The following is a 16032-nucleotide window of genomic DNA, read 5'->3' as shown; positions in this document are numbered from 1 at the left end:
TCAGGGGGTAGCGTTCTCTCTGGGACATTATCCATCCCTACTGGCCTTAGCCACTCCAGTTCCAATGGTCCAAGAGAAGCGTTCTCTAAGCTTTGTTCATATTCAGTGTCACCTCTCACGCTGCTATAAAGGACAACCTTGTGTTTGGGGGGGGGGTGTGGTGGGGGTGAGGATGTAGGTGCAGGAGGGGGTGAGGCAGGCAGACACCTTAGGAAGTGCTCTAGTGTCCGGGTTCTTTTGTACCTTAGTACGCTAGATGCAGAGCAATATTGTGCTGGCATAGGCATCCTTCATTTGACGGTGACCACTTGGTGTCCGCCCTTACTCCAGAGAAGAATGCAGAACATATAGATGCTAGTCTATGTGCATCCGAAACTCACGTGATGCTATCGTGTGACTTCAATGAAAAATAAAAGTGAAAATAAGAACAGAACATTTGTTTTCAGAAATGGAATGTTCCACAGATTCTCCTAGCCAAGTGGGGTGTGAGATCTGAGACGTCACCAATACTCAGAGACGGGATTTGAAAAACACTTCAGTGGGAAGGATCTTTCCTCGCTCTCAGCCAACTCTGGCTTGACCCTTAACATAGAAGAGCTTTCAAGCACCTTCAGGACTGACCCCCTCCCAATTGCTATGAAACTAAAAAGCTGGGCAAAGTAACTTTCTAAGGTAGTTAGTTATTGTTCATGTTCGTGTTGGTCGAGGGCATTACTAGGTTGGATATAAAAGGGTTTTATTTTTTCAAATTTTATTAAAACACTGTGACTTACGAAGTCATCCCTAACTGAGTTTTAGACATTCAATGTTGCATTTTATTTATTTATTTGCTTATTTTTCCTTTTTGGGCCACACCCGGTGATGCACAGGGGTTACTCCTGGCTCTGCACTCAGGAATTACTCCTGGTGGTTCTCGGGGAACTATACGGGATGCTGGGAATTGAACCCAGGTTAGCTGCGTGTGAGGCAAACATCCTACCCGCTAGGCCCATGATGTTGCATTTTAGATATATAATATTTTTAAGTTTTTGATCTCTCCACCAGTGTCAACTTCTCTCCACCATGTTCCCTCCCATATCCCAGCCTGTCCTCTCGACAGGCCCTTTTCTCATTTGGGTTGTTACCATTTGGGTCTCCTGGTGTCAGTGCTGTCACCTCTGTGGTGGAGATGTTTGGCTCCGTCCTTAACTCCACCTCTGTACCTGGCCCCCTGACCTGGTCTTGTTCCTTCTCCTCTGTCTCTTCTCCTCCTTCCTTCTTCACTCCCGCCTCTTTTTCCCTTCTCCTCCCTATACTCCAGAGACAAGGTTAATCAAGTCATCCCCCTTTAAAAGATCGCATTCCCTCATCCAATTATTCTACACGCCACATGTAAATGATCCCCCCACTCTCCCCATCCTGTGTTTCTTCTTCTACTACTGGCTCACTTCATTAATGCTGGCTTGGAGATTACTCTAACCCACGCCTGACAAGAGATACCATTCTGCTAAGGAATTTCTAAGTGCAGGTGCATAGATTGTTTTCAGACATTTCCACAAAGGACAAAGAGCAAATCTAGGAAAAGAATCATATTTATATTATTTGAAATGAAATTCTCGATGAACATCTAATGTATGACTTCTCTGCATTAGAAGTACAGATTTTGCATTCTGTACTTTAGTTACAGAATGCAAAATCACTTTTATTTGCTTATTATTTTAGCTAACCCATTCTCTTTAATAGTAATCATAGTAGTTTTTCTCTTTAATAGTAATCATAGTAGTTTTTCAATTCTTTTTGGAAAGCTGATAAATAACTATTTAAAGATCCTGGGAGAAGTACTTTCAGAATTGCTGCAATTTGGTGGGTACCAGTATGTTTTCCGTTTGCTACTGAAGCATTTTGCAAACCTTCCAATCTATTGGCAGAAAACTTCTTTCTGTTCTGCGCATATGATTTTGGCAATATTCATTTTCGACTTAACAGACCATCTCAGATTTGCAAAAGCCAATACAAGCAACAACAGGAATTTCAATGCAGGTGCTTAATACAGAGCATCCTTTTTACAATAATATATCGGTTTATTTTACAGGATCAAAGTTTTATTCGATACATAACAAGTCACTAGCCAATAAAGGGTTATAGCAAATGTTAAACTAAGCACAATGTTACTAAACATTAAACTCCAAGTTTACTAATTTGTAAAATGACTTCTATCTGTTGCCTTATTTGTTTCTGTTTTTGAGTCTGTAAACAGGAATCCTGAGTCTAGCCAAGGACCGGGAAGAATAATTTCCCGCTCTTTCTGGGAAGGGAAGGCATGGGAAATCAGAAGGAATCACTTGAGCTAGTTTTTATATTGGTCATTATCTGGGTTCTTAAGCTTGGGTGTTTTGTTTTCGTAAACATTTCTCTAGGAGTGTGAAAATATACTAAGGTATCTTGTGTAAAATATTTTATTGCCATTTGAATTAATAAGCAAATTGATTCAATAGGTGACTTTCCAGAATACCTTTAATATCTTGTTGTAATAGATGTGTTTTGTGGTCTGAGGCCCATCTGGTAGTGCTTAGAGCTTACTCCTAGCTCTGCTCAGAGATCTCTCTTGGTGGGGCTCAGGTGCACAACAGGTACCAGAGATCAAACCCAGATTCACCACAGACAAGGCAAGCATCCTACCCACAGTACTGTCTCCCCAGCCTCAAGAGAGTAAAATGTTTTTAACATGGTTGCTGTGTTTAGGTAATAGCGATCACCAAAGCCTCGCGAGTAGAGGAGCCACTGTAAATGATGTGTTTTCTGTATAGTAACCTTTGTGTCATAGGCTTGTCCTACCGAAGGTTGTAGAACTGTCATCTGAAAAGCCTACAGCAAGGGCCTATGGATAGTTCAGCAGGCAGGTACTTGCATTGCACACGGCCAACCCCGCCCAACCCAACACCACACCTGGTCCCCAAGACTCTCCAGGAGAAATCCCTGCGAGCAGAGCCACAAGGAAGCCCTGAGCACCACCAGGAGTGACCTCTAAAGCAAAATCAGAACAACCCCAAAAATTAAAAGAGTAGAAACAAATGTGAGAACCAAAGTTAGCTCTAAAGCACTATCTTCAGGGGCCGACCATGGACTCAATGCTGAGAACACACTTCCCGGGTTGAGGCCCTGGGTTTGATCTCTTGCACAAAAATATGTCAAAGTGTAAAACTGGAAAAATGCACAAACTACTATCAATAGATATAATTTCTATAGCAGCAGTAATCTATATTTTGAATATCTTCATGATTTTATATTATTTATATTGTTCATATTATATAGAATAATATATTTATTCAGTATCATTAAATATTAAGTCATTAAATTATTATTAAATACGTATTTATTATCTATTATATTCATATCAATAATATTCATAGAATAATAAAGATTATTTTATATCTTTATTATTTTCTGAATATATTCATTCTTTTGAATATTTTATTACTCTTAGAATGATAGAAATATCTTTTCCCTAGTATTGAAGTCATTCTTAACATTATACTTTGCCACATAACTATTATATGGAAGCCATAATATTTGTATAATGTTTATGTATATATATATTAAATATATTAAACTGTTTGCTATTTCTCTATTTCTGTGCCAAACATGTAATGCCATCTTGGGTAGTTTACCTATTAATGCCCTAAGTGTGCTCTGAAAAGCATGGACCATTGTGTGCTAAATAATGAAAGGTAGACTTGATTGAGGTCATAGAGAAAGTAGGACCCTGGCCTCCCATGGGGCTGACCTAGGTTTAATCCCCCTGAACTCTAGGAGTGATTCCTGAGGGAAGAGCCAGGTGTAGTCCCTGGGTGTCTCCAGTGTGGCCCTACCCCATACCCCCCACCCCAAAAAGAGATAAAACGAGAGGAAAGACAGAGAGAAGTAGTTTTCTTACAGCCCCGTATGTGTGTTGAATGTTGACCAGCAGAATGAAGAGTCTGTTGGTGGACGTTGTTCAGGATTGCTCCGGATCTGAATTTCAGGAAATAATTTCCCATTATATTTAGATAATACTATATGATTGATTTTATATTGTACCTTTTTCAAGTAGAATTTTATAAGCCTATGCTTTTAAAAGTTATTCTAATTAAGTCTCTTGGCTCACACACACAAAAGCTAAACTTATATTTATAAATATAAATAGGAAGAGGGATGTCTGGGTCACTCTTGACCCCAGAGTTCAGGGCGGAGAAGGACTGAGGAGGAAAGAAATCAGTGAGGGAAGGAAGAAGACGAGAAAGGGAAGCCATGTAGGAATGGGGATAGGAAGCTTTGGTTATGCTGGTTATGTGGGAGATTGGTATAGTTACACACCCACAACACAGACCCAGCAACACTGTGGATATGAGATCTAAGCTTCAACCACTGAACTTTGGAGCGTGCATGTCAAGGGGACACGTATGGTGGAGAGGGGGAGGAGAAGATGGAGCATGGGAAGACCCGGTGGCAGGAAGTTGACGCCGGTATAGGATTGGTGTTGAAATATTACGTGCCTAGAGCTCACCTGTCAGCAGCTTTGTAAATCACTGTTATTTTATCAACTGACTAAAGCACAGTGATTTACAAAGTTATTCATAGTTGAGTTTTAGACATACACCAATCCCACCACCAGTGTCAACTTCCTTCCAGTAATGCTCCCCCTCCTAGGTTCCTGCCACACCACCCCCTCTAGCCCGCCCACACCCCCCAAACACACACACATACACACACCCCCTCCTGTCTCCAGCCAGCCCTCTTGACAAGCACCTTTGTAAGTTCAGTTGTTACAGTTTGGGTCTCCTGGTTTCAGTGTTGTTGCCTCTGAGATTTGGATTCTTGGCTCAACTCCACCTTTGTACCCGAGTTTCCTCACCTGCCCCCCATTGCTTTTCATCTGCTCTCTCCTCCTCCCCCCAACTCTTTCTTTTCTTCTGTACTCTGGGACCAAGGTTGTTCTGAACATCCCCCCCATTAAAATATTACATTCCCACATCCAGTTTGTTCAAAATACCACATACAAGTGATATCCTCTTGGTTTTATCCTTACTTCATTTAACATTTTGGTTTATTTCATTTAATATGATGTCTTTTAGTTCCGGAGCTATAGCACAGCAGTAGGGCCTTTGCCTTGCGTGCAGCCAGCCCAGCCAAGCCAGGTTCGATTCCTCTGCCCCTCTCGGAGAGTCTGGCAAGCTACCGAGAGTATCTCTCCTGCATGGCAAAGTCTGGCAAGCTACCCGTGATGTATTCAATATGCCAAACACAGTAACAACAGGTCTCAAAATGGCTTGGAGGCCAACCACACATGCTAGGGGAAAAGGGAGCTCAGATAGAGAAGGGAGCACCAAATAAAGGTGTTGGGAGGATCCTCCCAGGATGGGAGAAGCATGCTGAAAGTAGATTATAGACCAAACATGATTGTCACCCATTGCCTCTTTTGCAAACCACAACACCCAATAAGAGAGAAAGAACAAAAGGGAATGCCCTGCCACAGAGGTAGGGTGGGATGGGGGGCTGGGGGCTGGGACGGATACTGAGATCTGTGATGGTGGGAAATGGGCACTGGTGGAGGGATGGGTATTTGATCATTGTATAATTGAAACCCAAGCACAAAAATGTGTAAGTCTACAACTGTACCTCATGATGTCTCACTAATGAAAATTAAAAAATAAAAAAAATGGAGACGTTACTGGGCCCACTTGAGTAAATCAATGAACAACGGGAGGACAGTGACAGTGACAAAGTGACATCATTTCTTATAGCTGTATAGTATTGTATTCTGTATATATAACCACATCTTTATGATTCTTTGAATAAATTTAATTTTTTAAAAGGAATTTCTGTGTATAGTATTTTACACGTGGGTAGACAATTGACTTCTTTTTTGTTTCTTCCCGTTTGGGCCATACCCTGAAATGCTTTGGGTTTGCTTCTGGTTCTGTGCTCAAGGATTTATCCTAGCAGAACTCAGGGATAATATGTGATATATATATATATATCGATATATATATATATCGATATATATATATATCAAACCCAGGTCATTGCATGCGAACAATTGCCTTAGCCACTGTACTATCTCTCTGGTCTCGATACTGAATTGTTGAAAAATGAATGTGCCAGGTTAAAAAGAGCCTTATTTGCAATGACTTTATTTTCATGCATGAACCCCCTTCACTTACACAATAATTAAACTGAACTTTTCTAGACAAATATCAATGTTGGTTAGCGACACAGGCATAATCACCAGGCAGGTAATGCCTCGGAGAAACTGTCAAACTGTTGATCATACTGTCACAGCAAGTTATCATTCTGTTCTTTCTGTTTTTAGATTTGTAATGTGTCTTACTCTTTCTCATCAGTTATAACCTCTTTCCATATTGTTCTTCTTGATTGCAGCTCCCTGTGAAGGCAATACTTTCTTCTGCCATAGTAACATGTGTATTAACAATACATTGGTTTGCAACGGACTACAGAATTGTGTGTATCCTTGGGATGAAAATCACTGTAAAGGTAATGATTAGTCTTTCAAATTTGCAACCCTCAGCCCCACATGAGGAAGGGGTGTAAGTTGATGACAGTGGTGTGTGTATAAGATAGTCTTAAACAAAGATAGTCTTAACTTTTTCCCAGTTCTGGGTATGTAGTATATTTTTAAAGTTTTTAAATAGGAATTATTATTAGCCTTATTCCTGCTGAGACCGAAAGTTAATTTGCCTCTATTATACTTGACACTGATATTTCTATTAGAAACTGCAGTTCAGAAAGAAGCTGAAGTTCTTGAAGTTAAGGTCTGACTTGTTTCCAATACTCCTGGGTGCTTTTATGTGTCCCACCCTGCTCATTTATTCCAGTTTTCTTGCACTGAACACTGGGTGCAGCTGCAGAAGTTCATTCATGCATCATTCTAGTTATGCTTAATGCAAATAATTATATTGTATTTATGCTTATTTTCATAAGTCTCATGTAATTTTATTCCCTTTTCCTCTTGTTTGATTCCTCTGCCCCTCTCGGAGAGCTCGGCAAGCTACCAAGAATATCTTGCCCGCACGGCAAAGCCTGGCACGCTCCCCAAGGCATGTTTGATATGCCCAAAACAGTAACAAGTCTCACAATGGAGATGTTACTGGTGCCTGCTCGAGCAAATTGATCACAATGGGAGGACAGTGCAGTGCTGCATTTGAATCACTCTAGTATTTTTTTTAACATACTTTTGGTGCTCTTTTTCTGATTGGTTGCTTTGGGTTTATGATATAAAATAACTTTGATTCCAGTGAGTAGTATTTCTAAAAGATCCTGTCCTCACCTTCTGTTTATTCTAATATATATATATATGTGTGTGTGTGTGTGTGTGTGTATGTATGTATGTATTTGTGTGTGTATCTACATGCTGAAAAGTCAAAGAATACATTACTTCAATCATTACTTAATGATTTCATGTCTTTGACGAAGTTAAGAGGGGAACAGAGGACACATGCGTTCACTGAGTTTCTTAAGCCTTCTAATTATCTATTTCTGAGCTCTTCATCTGTTTCTTGGCTTACAATTGTCACCTGATGGTTTTTAATCAGTGTGGTTTTCTCTCATTACATACGTATTGGCAATACCAATAATTTTAGGTCCATAAATTATAGTTCAGCAATTATATACATCATATGACTCTGTAAAACATAATGACCTTTTTGAAAAGAAAAGGAAGAAACATTTAGGCTTCCTCTTCACGCCTTCAAGTCTGCTCTCTTGTCATATCCCAATTGCTCGTCCCCATGTTTATTTTCTTGCTTATTTCTGTTCTGAGGAAACCTGTGATCCCTCTGAGCCCCTCACTTCTCCGCTCTCTCCCTCACACCTTTCACCTGTCGTACTTCACACAAAAACAAATAGAGAGAGAAATACCTAACTAAACTCTCCTGGATAATTATTTACTTAATAGCCTTTAAGGGCAGTAGTTATTTAATGTTTTATCCAGTGTCTGTGTAATATTTTCATGTACATTTCAATTACATTTGGAGTCTCGTGCTTTCAATCCCAATAATTTTCTTTAATATTTCTTGTAAGTCATGTCTTTCAACATTAGTATTTTATTTGTGCTTGTCTTTATTTTATGCTATTTTTTTTTCCTTTTTGGGTAACTCCTGGCAATGCTCAAGGGTTACTCCTGGCTCTACACTCAGGAATCACCCCTGGCGGTGCTCAGGGGACCATATGGGATGCTGGGAATTGAACCCGGGTTGACCGCGTGCAAGGCAAACGCCCTACCTGCTGTGCTATCACTCCAGCCCCAGATTTTACGCTAATTTTTAAGTATCATCTGCCATTGGGTTTCTTAATGGATAGCTTCCCATTAGTTTAGACTACAGTACATTGAATGAATCCTACTTTTCCCTGATGTTTTCATAATTTCTTATGATGAATCAGTATTGCTGGTACTGGTGCTTCTTTCTATGTGAGGAGTTATTTTCTTTTATTGCTTTCATTTTTCTTTGTTTTTAGTATATTTAATATTATCTGTCAGAGTATGATTATCTGTGTTTCTCTTACTGGAGTCTGTTGAAATACTTGAATGTATATTTGAACAGAAAACTGGGGACATTTCAAATTTAATTTAATTTTTGTTTTCTGTTACTTTTTCTCCTTTCCTTGTTATACATACATAAGAAGATGCAGGTCTGTTGGAGGCTTTGTCTCATTTATTCTAAGGTTTTATTTATTATTCTGATTCTTATTTTCACTTCTTCAATTTATAATTTTCATTTATCTACCTTCAAATTTGATAGCACACTCTTCTCTTATCTCAAATGTATCTTAAATCATGGAAATGTAACTTCATTTCAGTGATTGTGCTGTTTAGTTCTAGATTTTGCACTTTTTTTTCATTTTATAACATCTGCATGTTAATTGATCATTTATCTGATGATACATTATTCTCATGTTTTACTTTACTGTTTATTCATATCTATTGATATCTTGAGCATATTTTGAATGGCGGTTCTAAAATTTTTCTTTTTTTTTTTTAAAGTTTTTATTAGTGGAACACCATGAGGTACAGTTGTAGACTTACACATTTTTGTGCTTGGGTTTCAATTATATAATGATCGAGTACCCATTCCTCCACCAGTGCCCATTTTCCACCACTACTGATCCCAGTATCCCTTCCCCCCCCATACCCCCCCATCCCACTCTGCCTCTGTGACAAGGCATTCCCTTTTGTTCTCTCTCTCCTTTTGGATGCTGTGGTTTGCAAAAGAGGCATTGAGTGGCAATCATGTTCGGTCTAAAATCTACTTTCAGCATACATCTCCCATCCTGGGAGGATCCTCCCAACACCCTTTATTTGGTGCTCCCTTCTCTATCTGAGCTGCCTTATCCCCTAGCGTGTGCGGCTGACCTCCAAGCCATGGAGTGAACCTCCTAGTACTTATCTTGGCTATTCTTGGTTGTTAGTCTCCTGTTTTGTTACTTTATGTTCCCCAGATGAATGCAGTTTTATATGTCTATCCCTCTCTTTCTTACTCATTTCGCTTAACATGATACTTTCCATGTAGTACCACTTGTATGTAAATTTCATGACTTCATCTTTTCTAACAGCTGCATAGTACTCCATTGTGTAGATGTACCAAAGTTTCTTTAACCAGTCATCTGTTCTCGGGCACTCAGGTTTTTTCCAGATTCTGGCTATTGTAAAGAGTGCTGCAATGAGGGGCTGGAGCAATAGCACAGTGGATAGGGTGTTTGCCTTGTACACAGCTGACCCAGGTTCGATTCCTCCACCTCTCTCAGAGAGCCCGGCAAGCTACCGAGAGTATCACGTCCGCACAGCAGAGCCTGGCAAGGTACTCGAGACGTATTCTATATGCCAAAAACAGTAACAGGAAGTCTCACGATGGAGACGTTACTGATGCCCGCTCAAGCACATCGATGAACAACGGGAGGACAGTGCTACAGGACAGTGCTACAGTGCTGCAATGCACAAACAAGTGCAGATGTCACTTCAATTATACTTTTTTGTCTCTCTGGGATATATTCCCAGGAGTGGTATTGCTGGGTCAAATGGGAGCTCAATTTCTAATTTTTTGAGAATCACCCCTACTGTTTTCCAAAGGACTGAACCAGTTGACATTCCCACCAGCAGTGAAGGAGTGTCCCTTTCTCACCACATCCGCGCCAGCATCGGTTGCTTTTGTTCTTTTGGATGTGGGCCAGTCTCTGAGGTGTGAGATGGTATCTCATTGTGGTTTTGATCTGCATCTCCCGGATGATTAATGATGTAGAGCATTTTCTCATGTGCCTTTTAGCAATTTCTTCTTTGAGAAAGTTTCTGTTCATTTCTTCACCCCATTTTTGATGGGGTTGGATGTTTTCTTCTTGTGGAGTTCAACCAGTACTTTGTATATTCTTGAGATCAACCCCTTGTCAGATGGGTATTGGGCGAATATCCTTTCCCATTCTGTAGACTGTCTCTGTATTTTGGTCACTGTTTCTTTGGAGGTGCAGAAGCTTCTTAGTTTAAGGTAGTCCCATTTATCTATCTCTGTTTTCACTTGCTCGGCCAGTGGCGTGGCATCTTTGAAGATACCATTAGCTTCAATGTCATGGAGGGTTTTGCTAACCTTGTCTTCAGTGTACCTTATGGATTCTGGTCAAATGTTGAGGTCTTTAGCCCTTTTTTTGCTTTTTGGGCCAAACCTGGTGATGCACAGAGCTTACTCCTGGCTCTGTACTCAGGAATTATCCCTGGTGGTGCTCAGGGGACCACATGGGATGCTGGGAATCGAACCTGGCTGCGTGCCAGGCAAATGCCTTACCCGCTGTGTTATCTCTCCAGCTCTTTAACTCATTTTGATCTTACTTTTGTACATGGTGTTGGGCAGAGATCTGAGCCCATTTTTTTGCATGTAGCCATCCAGTTTTGCCAGCACAGTTTGTTAAAGAGGCTTTCCTTGCTCCACTTCACATTTCTTTCTCCCTTATCAAAGATTAGATGACCATATGTTTGGGGAGAGATGTCAGTATATTCAACCCAGTTCCATTGGTCTGCAGCTCTGCCTTTGTTCCAGTACCATGCTGTTCTAATTACTACTGCTTTGTAGTAGAATTTGAAGTTAGGGAGGTTGATTTCTCCCATTTTCTTTTCCCCAAGAATTGCTTTAGCTATTTGTGAGTGCTTATTGTTCCATATGAATTTCAGGAGTGTTTGCTCCATTTCTTTGAAGAATGTCATGGGTATCGTTATAGGGATCACATTGAATTTGTACAATGCTTTGGGAAGTATTGCCATTTTGACAGTGTTAATTCTCTCGATCCATGAGCAGGGGATATCTTCCCTTTTTTTCGTGTCTGCTTTTCTTTCCTACAGTAGTGTTTTGTAGTTTTCTTTGTACTAATCCTTTACTTCCTTAGTTAATCTGATTCCTAGGTACTTGATTTTCTGGGGCACAATTGTGAATGGTATTTTTTTTCACGTCACTTTCTTCTTTCTCACTATTTGCATATAGGAAAGCCATGGACTTTTGGGCATTGATTTTATAGCCTGCAACTTTACTATACAAGCCTATTGTTTCTAGGAGTTTTTTGGTGGAGATTATTGGGTTCTCTAAATATAGTATCATATCATTTGTGAATAGGGAGAGCTTGATTTCTTCCTTTCCTATCTGAATGCCCTTAATATCTTTTTCTTGCCTAACCGCTATTGCAAGTACTTCCAGTACTATATTGAACAGCAGTAGAGAGAGTGGGCATCCTTGTCTCATCTCTGATCTTAGAGGGAAGGCTCTTAGTTTTTCCCCCATTGAGGATGATGCTTGCTGTAGGCTTGTAGTTGATGGCCTTAACTATATTGAGGAAAGTACACTCTATACCCATTTTGTCGAGGGTTTTCATCATAAATGGGTGCTGGATCTTGTCAAATGCTCTCTCTGCATCTATTGATATGATCATATGGTTTTTATCTTTTCTTTTGTTGATATGATGGACTATGTTGATTGATTTCCAAATGTTAAACCATCCTTGCATCCCCTGGATGAATCCCACTTTGTAATGGTGTATGATATTTTTGATGAGTTGTTGAATTCTATTTGCTAGTATTTTGTTGAGAATCTTCGGGTCTGTGTTTATTGGGATTTTGGCCTGTAGTTTGCTTTTCTTGTGGTGTCTTTGTTTCCTTTTTGGTATTAGAGAGATAATGGGCTTCATAGAAACTGTTGGGGAGAGTTTCTGTTTCTTCAATTTCCTAGAAAAGCTTGAGAAGAACTGGCAATAGATCCTCTTCAAATGTTTGGAAAAAATCGCTAGTGAACCCGTCTGGGCCTGAGCTTTTGTTTTGGGGAACACTATTGATTACAGTTTCAATTTCCTTGATGTTAATAGGCCTATTCAGGTACTCTAGATCTTCTTGATTCAGCCTTGGGAGATTATAGGAATCCAGGAATTTATCCATTTCTTCCAGGTTCTCTTGTTTCATTGCATACAGACTTTCAGAGTAGTCTCTGATGAACTTTTGAATTTCTTTGGTTTCTCTTGTGATATCCCCCAGTCTTCTGCCCCCGCACCTGGGTGTTCCTTCCCGGAGCCCCTTGGAGGGGAGCGGGTTGAGCTTTCCTCCCCGCCCTGACCAGGGCTCCCGCAGCCGAAGACCTCCAGGACCAGCCACCACCATGCTGAGACCACTCTCTGCACACATGAAGGTACTGGCAGAGGGACAAAGCCACATGGGTTCCGGGGCCGAGACCTCCAAGCCTACTCGAATTGGAGTCGAGCATCTTCCACCCAGATCCTCCAAATTCCAGTAGGCGGGGGTCACACCCACCACCTGGCCCCCTGGCGCCGTGTAATCCCATCAGCGGCCAAGACTCAGAGACTATAAAATCCAGATCCTGACATCTTATCAGAACTTTTTTTTATGACATCTTATTGTCTCATTCCTACTTTGGACAAACTTGCAGGCTATCGAATGTAGCCTGCCCACAGGGCAGAGTCTGGCAAACTCCCCGTGGCATACCAAATATGCCAAATACCAGTAACAATGATGGGTCTCATTCTCCTAAATAGCCTTGAATATAATCTCAGGGCTAGGATGAAAGAGACGTTACTGGGGCCTGCTCGAGGCAATCGACGAATAACAGGATGATGAAATGAAAATGATGAAATCCCCTTTCAAAGCCAATGTTTCCTTGCTGAATTTTGTTCTTGATCTATCAAGAGGTGATAAGGCAATGTTGAAGTGTCTGGCTACTATTGTATTGCTAGCAATGTCCTCTTTAAAATCTGTTAGCAGTTGTTTTAAATATCTAGTTGTTCCCTCATTAGGTGTGTATGTATTTAAGAGTGTGATTTCCTCTTGTTGTATATATCACTTGATGAATAGAAAATGGTCTTCACTGTCCCTTCTCATTTTTTTCAACCTGAAAGTTATGTTGTCGGATACTAATATAGCCACCCCAGCTTTTTTGAGGGACCCGTTTCCTTGCAGGATTGTTTTCCATCCTTTAATTTTGAGTCTGTGTTTACTCTGACTGTTCAGATGAGGTTCTTGTAGGCAGCAGAATATTGGGTTCTGTCTCTGAATCCATTTTGCCACTCTGTGTCTCTTAATTGATGAAATTAGACCATTGATGTTGACAGGGATTATTGTTATGGGGTTTTGTGTCATCTTTCTGTAAGGGTCTGATGTGCTTGTAGGGTTTGTCTAGTCTTACAGTATCTCTTTTAGCCCTTCTTATAGGTTTGGTTTTGAGTCTATGAAGTTCCTGAGCTGCTGTTTATCTAGAAAATAGTGTACCATTCCTCTGAGTTTGAGTGAGAGTTTAGCCGAATAGAGTATTCTTGGTGAAGCATTCATTTCGGTGAGTTTTTTTTTTTTTGCTATATCCCACCATTGCCTTCGGACTTGGAGGGTTTCCTCTGATAGGTCTGGTGTGAATCTAAGGGATGCTCCTTTGTATGTGATTTCCTTTTTGATCTTGCTGCTTGCAGTATTGTGTCTCTATTGGCAGCATCCATCATTCTAACTATAATATGTCTTGGAGTGTTTTTGTTAGGGTCTGTTTTAGCTGGTACCCTTCGGGTTCCTTGAATCTGAATGGCTGCATTATCGAGCTCTGGGGATTTTTCAGCAATGATTTGTTTGACCGTGGCTTTTTCACTGGGATTGTTTCTCTGAACTTTTGGTACTCCAATGATTCTAATGTTGTTCCTCTTGGCATCATCTCCTAGGACTCTGATTTGCTCTCGAGCAATTTTGAGGTCTCTTGCCATTGTTTGTTGTTGCCTGTTAGCTTGGTGCTGTTGATCTTCCAGCTCACTAATTCTGTCTTCAGCTGTGACCATTCTACTGTTGAGTGCACAGACTGAGTTTTTTATTTCATCTATGGAATCTTTTATTCGTGACAATTCTGTGTGTAGCTTTTCAATTTCTGGTCTCATTTCTTTCCGTAATTTCTTGATTGTTTCTGTCATGTTACTGGATATCTGTCTGACTGTTTTATTGAGTCCATTGAACATCTTCATTACTTCGTATCTGAATTCTTTCTCAGAGAGGCCTTTTACTGAGGCTGCTGGACTCTTCAACATCCTCCCCACGTAGTGGGGATTTGTGTTGTTTCTTCAAGTTGCTGTGGAGGTATGGGGACTGAGATGATACACTAGATTTCTTGGAATGATTAAGCTACCTGCAGCTGCGTGAGTGTTGGCCCGCCTAAAAATAGTCCACACCCACTTCTACAGAAGCCACACCCACTTCTGAAGAGGCCACGCCCCACAGCTACCTGGTGTGTTGGGGGGGGTGCCAGCTGGGAGGGGAAAAAGACAGGCACAGTGTTGGGGATGAAAAGGAAGAGGCTCAGGGCTGGTGGGAGACCCAGGGCCTAGAGGGTGCCCAGGGCGCTTGTTTGAAGAAAACCAGTTCCTGGGTTCAAGTACTGGCAGCTTGACTGACCTGGGAGGGGAAGAAGACCCTGGTTTGAAGTTTTTCTGTCTACTTCTCCATCTGATACCTTGCCCTCTCTTAGCACTTCCTGTGCATTTTAGGGGATGCTGATGTGCTTGTCTAAATTGCAATTTTGTTTTTTTTATAAATCCACAGCATGCAGAGAATTGGGCTGGAGCGATAGCACAGTGGGTAGGGCGTTCGCCTTACAAGCGGCCAACATGGCTGACCCGAGTTCGATTCCTCCGCCCCTCTCGGAGAGCCCGGCAAGCTACCGAGAGTATTTGATATGCCAAACACAGTAACAACAAAGTCTCCAATGGAGACGTTACTGGGCCCGCTCGAGCAAATCGACGATCAACGGGAGGGCCTTTATATATTTATTGTGGTATTTTACAAACATTCTATGTTAATGAATACATCATCCCTCCCCAAGACTTTATGCAGTTATTGACTTTTCTCTAGATGTGGACTTGACTGGGCCTGACAGCTTCTGTGGGTCTGTCTGTGCTGTTGCTCCTGAACACCGTGAGCCCAGGACCACGTTTCATCAAGAACCCCGTCTCTCTCCTGTTCTCATGGCTTATCTGCCCATCCCTCTTGGCCTCACACTTAGATCTTAACTCCCAAGAATTTTCAGGTTATTGCTTATTATTTGTGGCAATGGCCAGGAGCATAAATTCTTCCACGTGCTGCACCAACTAAATTTAATCTCTGTCCAAGGAGTCTTTGAGTCTACCTTAGTTACTTGTCTGAGGTAGGAAGACTTTCAGAAGCTGCCAATTTCCTGATTTCTTATGTGAAAATTGTCACTGGCACTGTCACTGTCCTCCCATTGATCATCGATTTGCTCAAGCGGGCCCAGTAACATCTCCATTGTGAGATCATTGTTACTGTGTTTGGCATATCAAATACATCATGGGTAGCTTGCCAGGCTTTGCTGTGTGGGTGAGATATTCTCGGTAGCTTGCTGGGCTCTCCGAGAGGGGCGGAGGAATCGAACCTGGGTCAGCCAGGCCAGCCGTGTGCAAAAAAGTACTATAAAGGTTGGCCTGTTGCTGCTGTGGTACTAATAACCTCAGCTTAAGTGCGTACCATACACTTTCTGTCTG

General features: G+C 41.2%; 1 protein-coding gene across 7 annotated transcripts in view; it reads left to right on the top strand.

The window, feature by feature from the left end:
- Nucleotides 1-16032, top strand: part of NETO1 (neuropilin and tolloid like 1) — a 212517-nt gene that overhangs the window by 107806 nt on the left and 88679 nt on the right. For all 7 annotated transcript variants that reach the window (XR_008794933.1, XM_056131496.1, XM_056131495.1 and 4 more), the window contains one exon: nt 6397-6510. Coding sequence is in view for 6 of the 7 variants with exons in the window: in XM_056131496.1 (XP_055987471.1) it covers nt 6397-6510 (114 nt within the window). In the remaining variant the exon portion in view is untranslated. The remainder of the gene's footprint in view (nt 1-6396; nt 6511-16032) is intronic.

Source organism: Sorex fumeus, unplaced genomic scaffold (genome assembly GCF_029834395.1).
Source record: "Sorex fumeus unplaced genomic scaffold, SorFum_2.1 ptg000092l, whole genome shotgun sequence".
Taxonomy (NCBI): domain Eukaryota; kingdom Metazoa; phylum Chordata; class Mammalia; order Eulipotyphla; family Soricidae; genus Sorex; species Sorex fumeus.
This window is presented reverse-complemented; position numbering and strand designations above follow the sequence as displayed.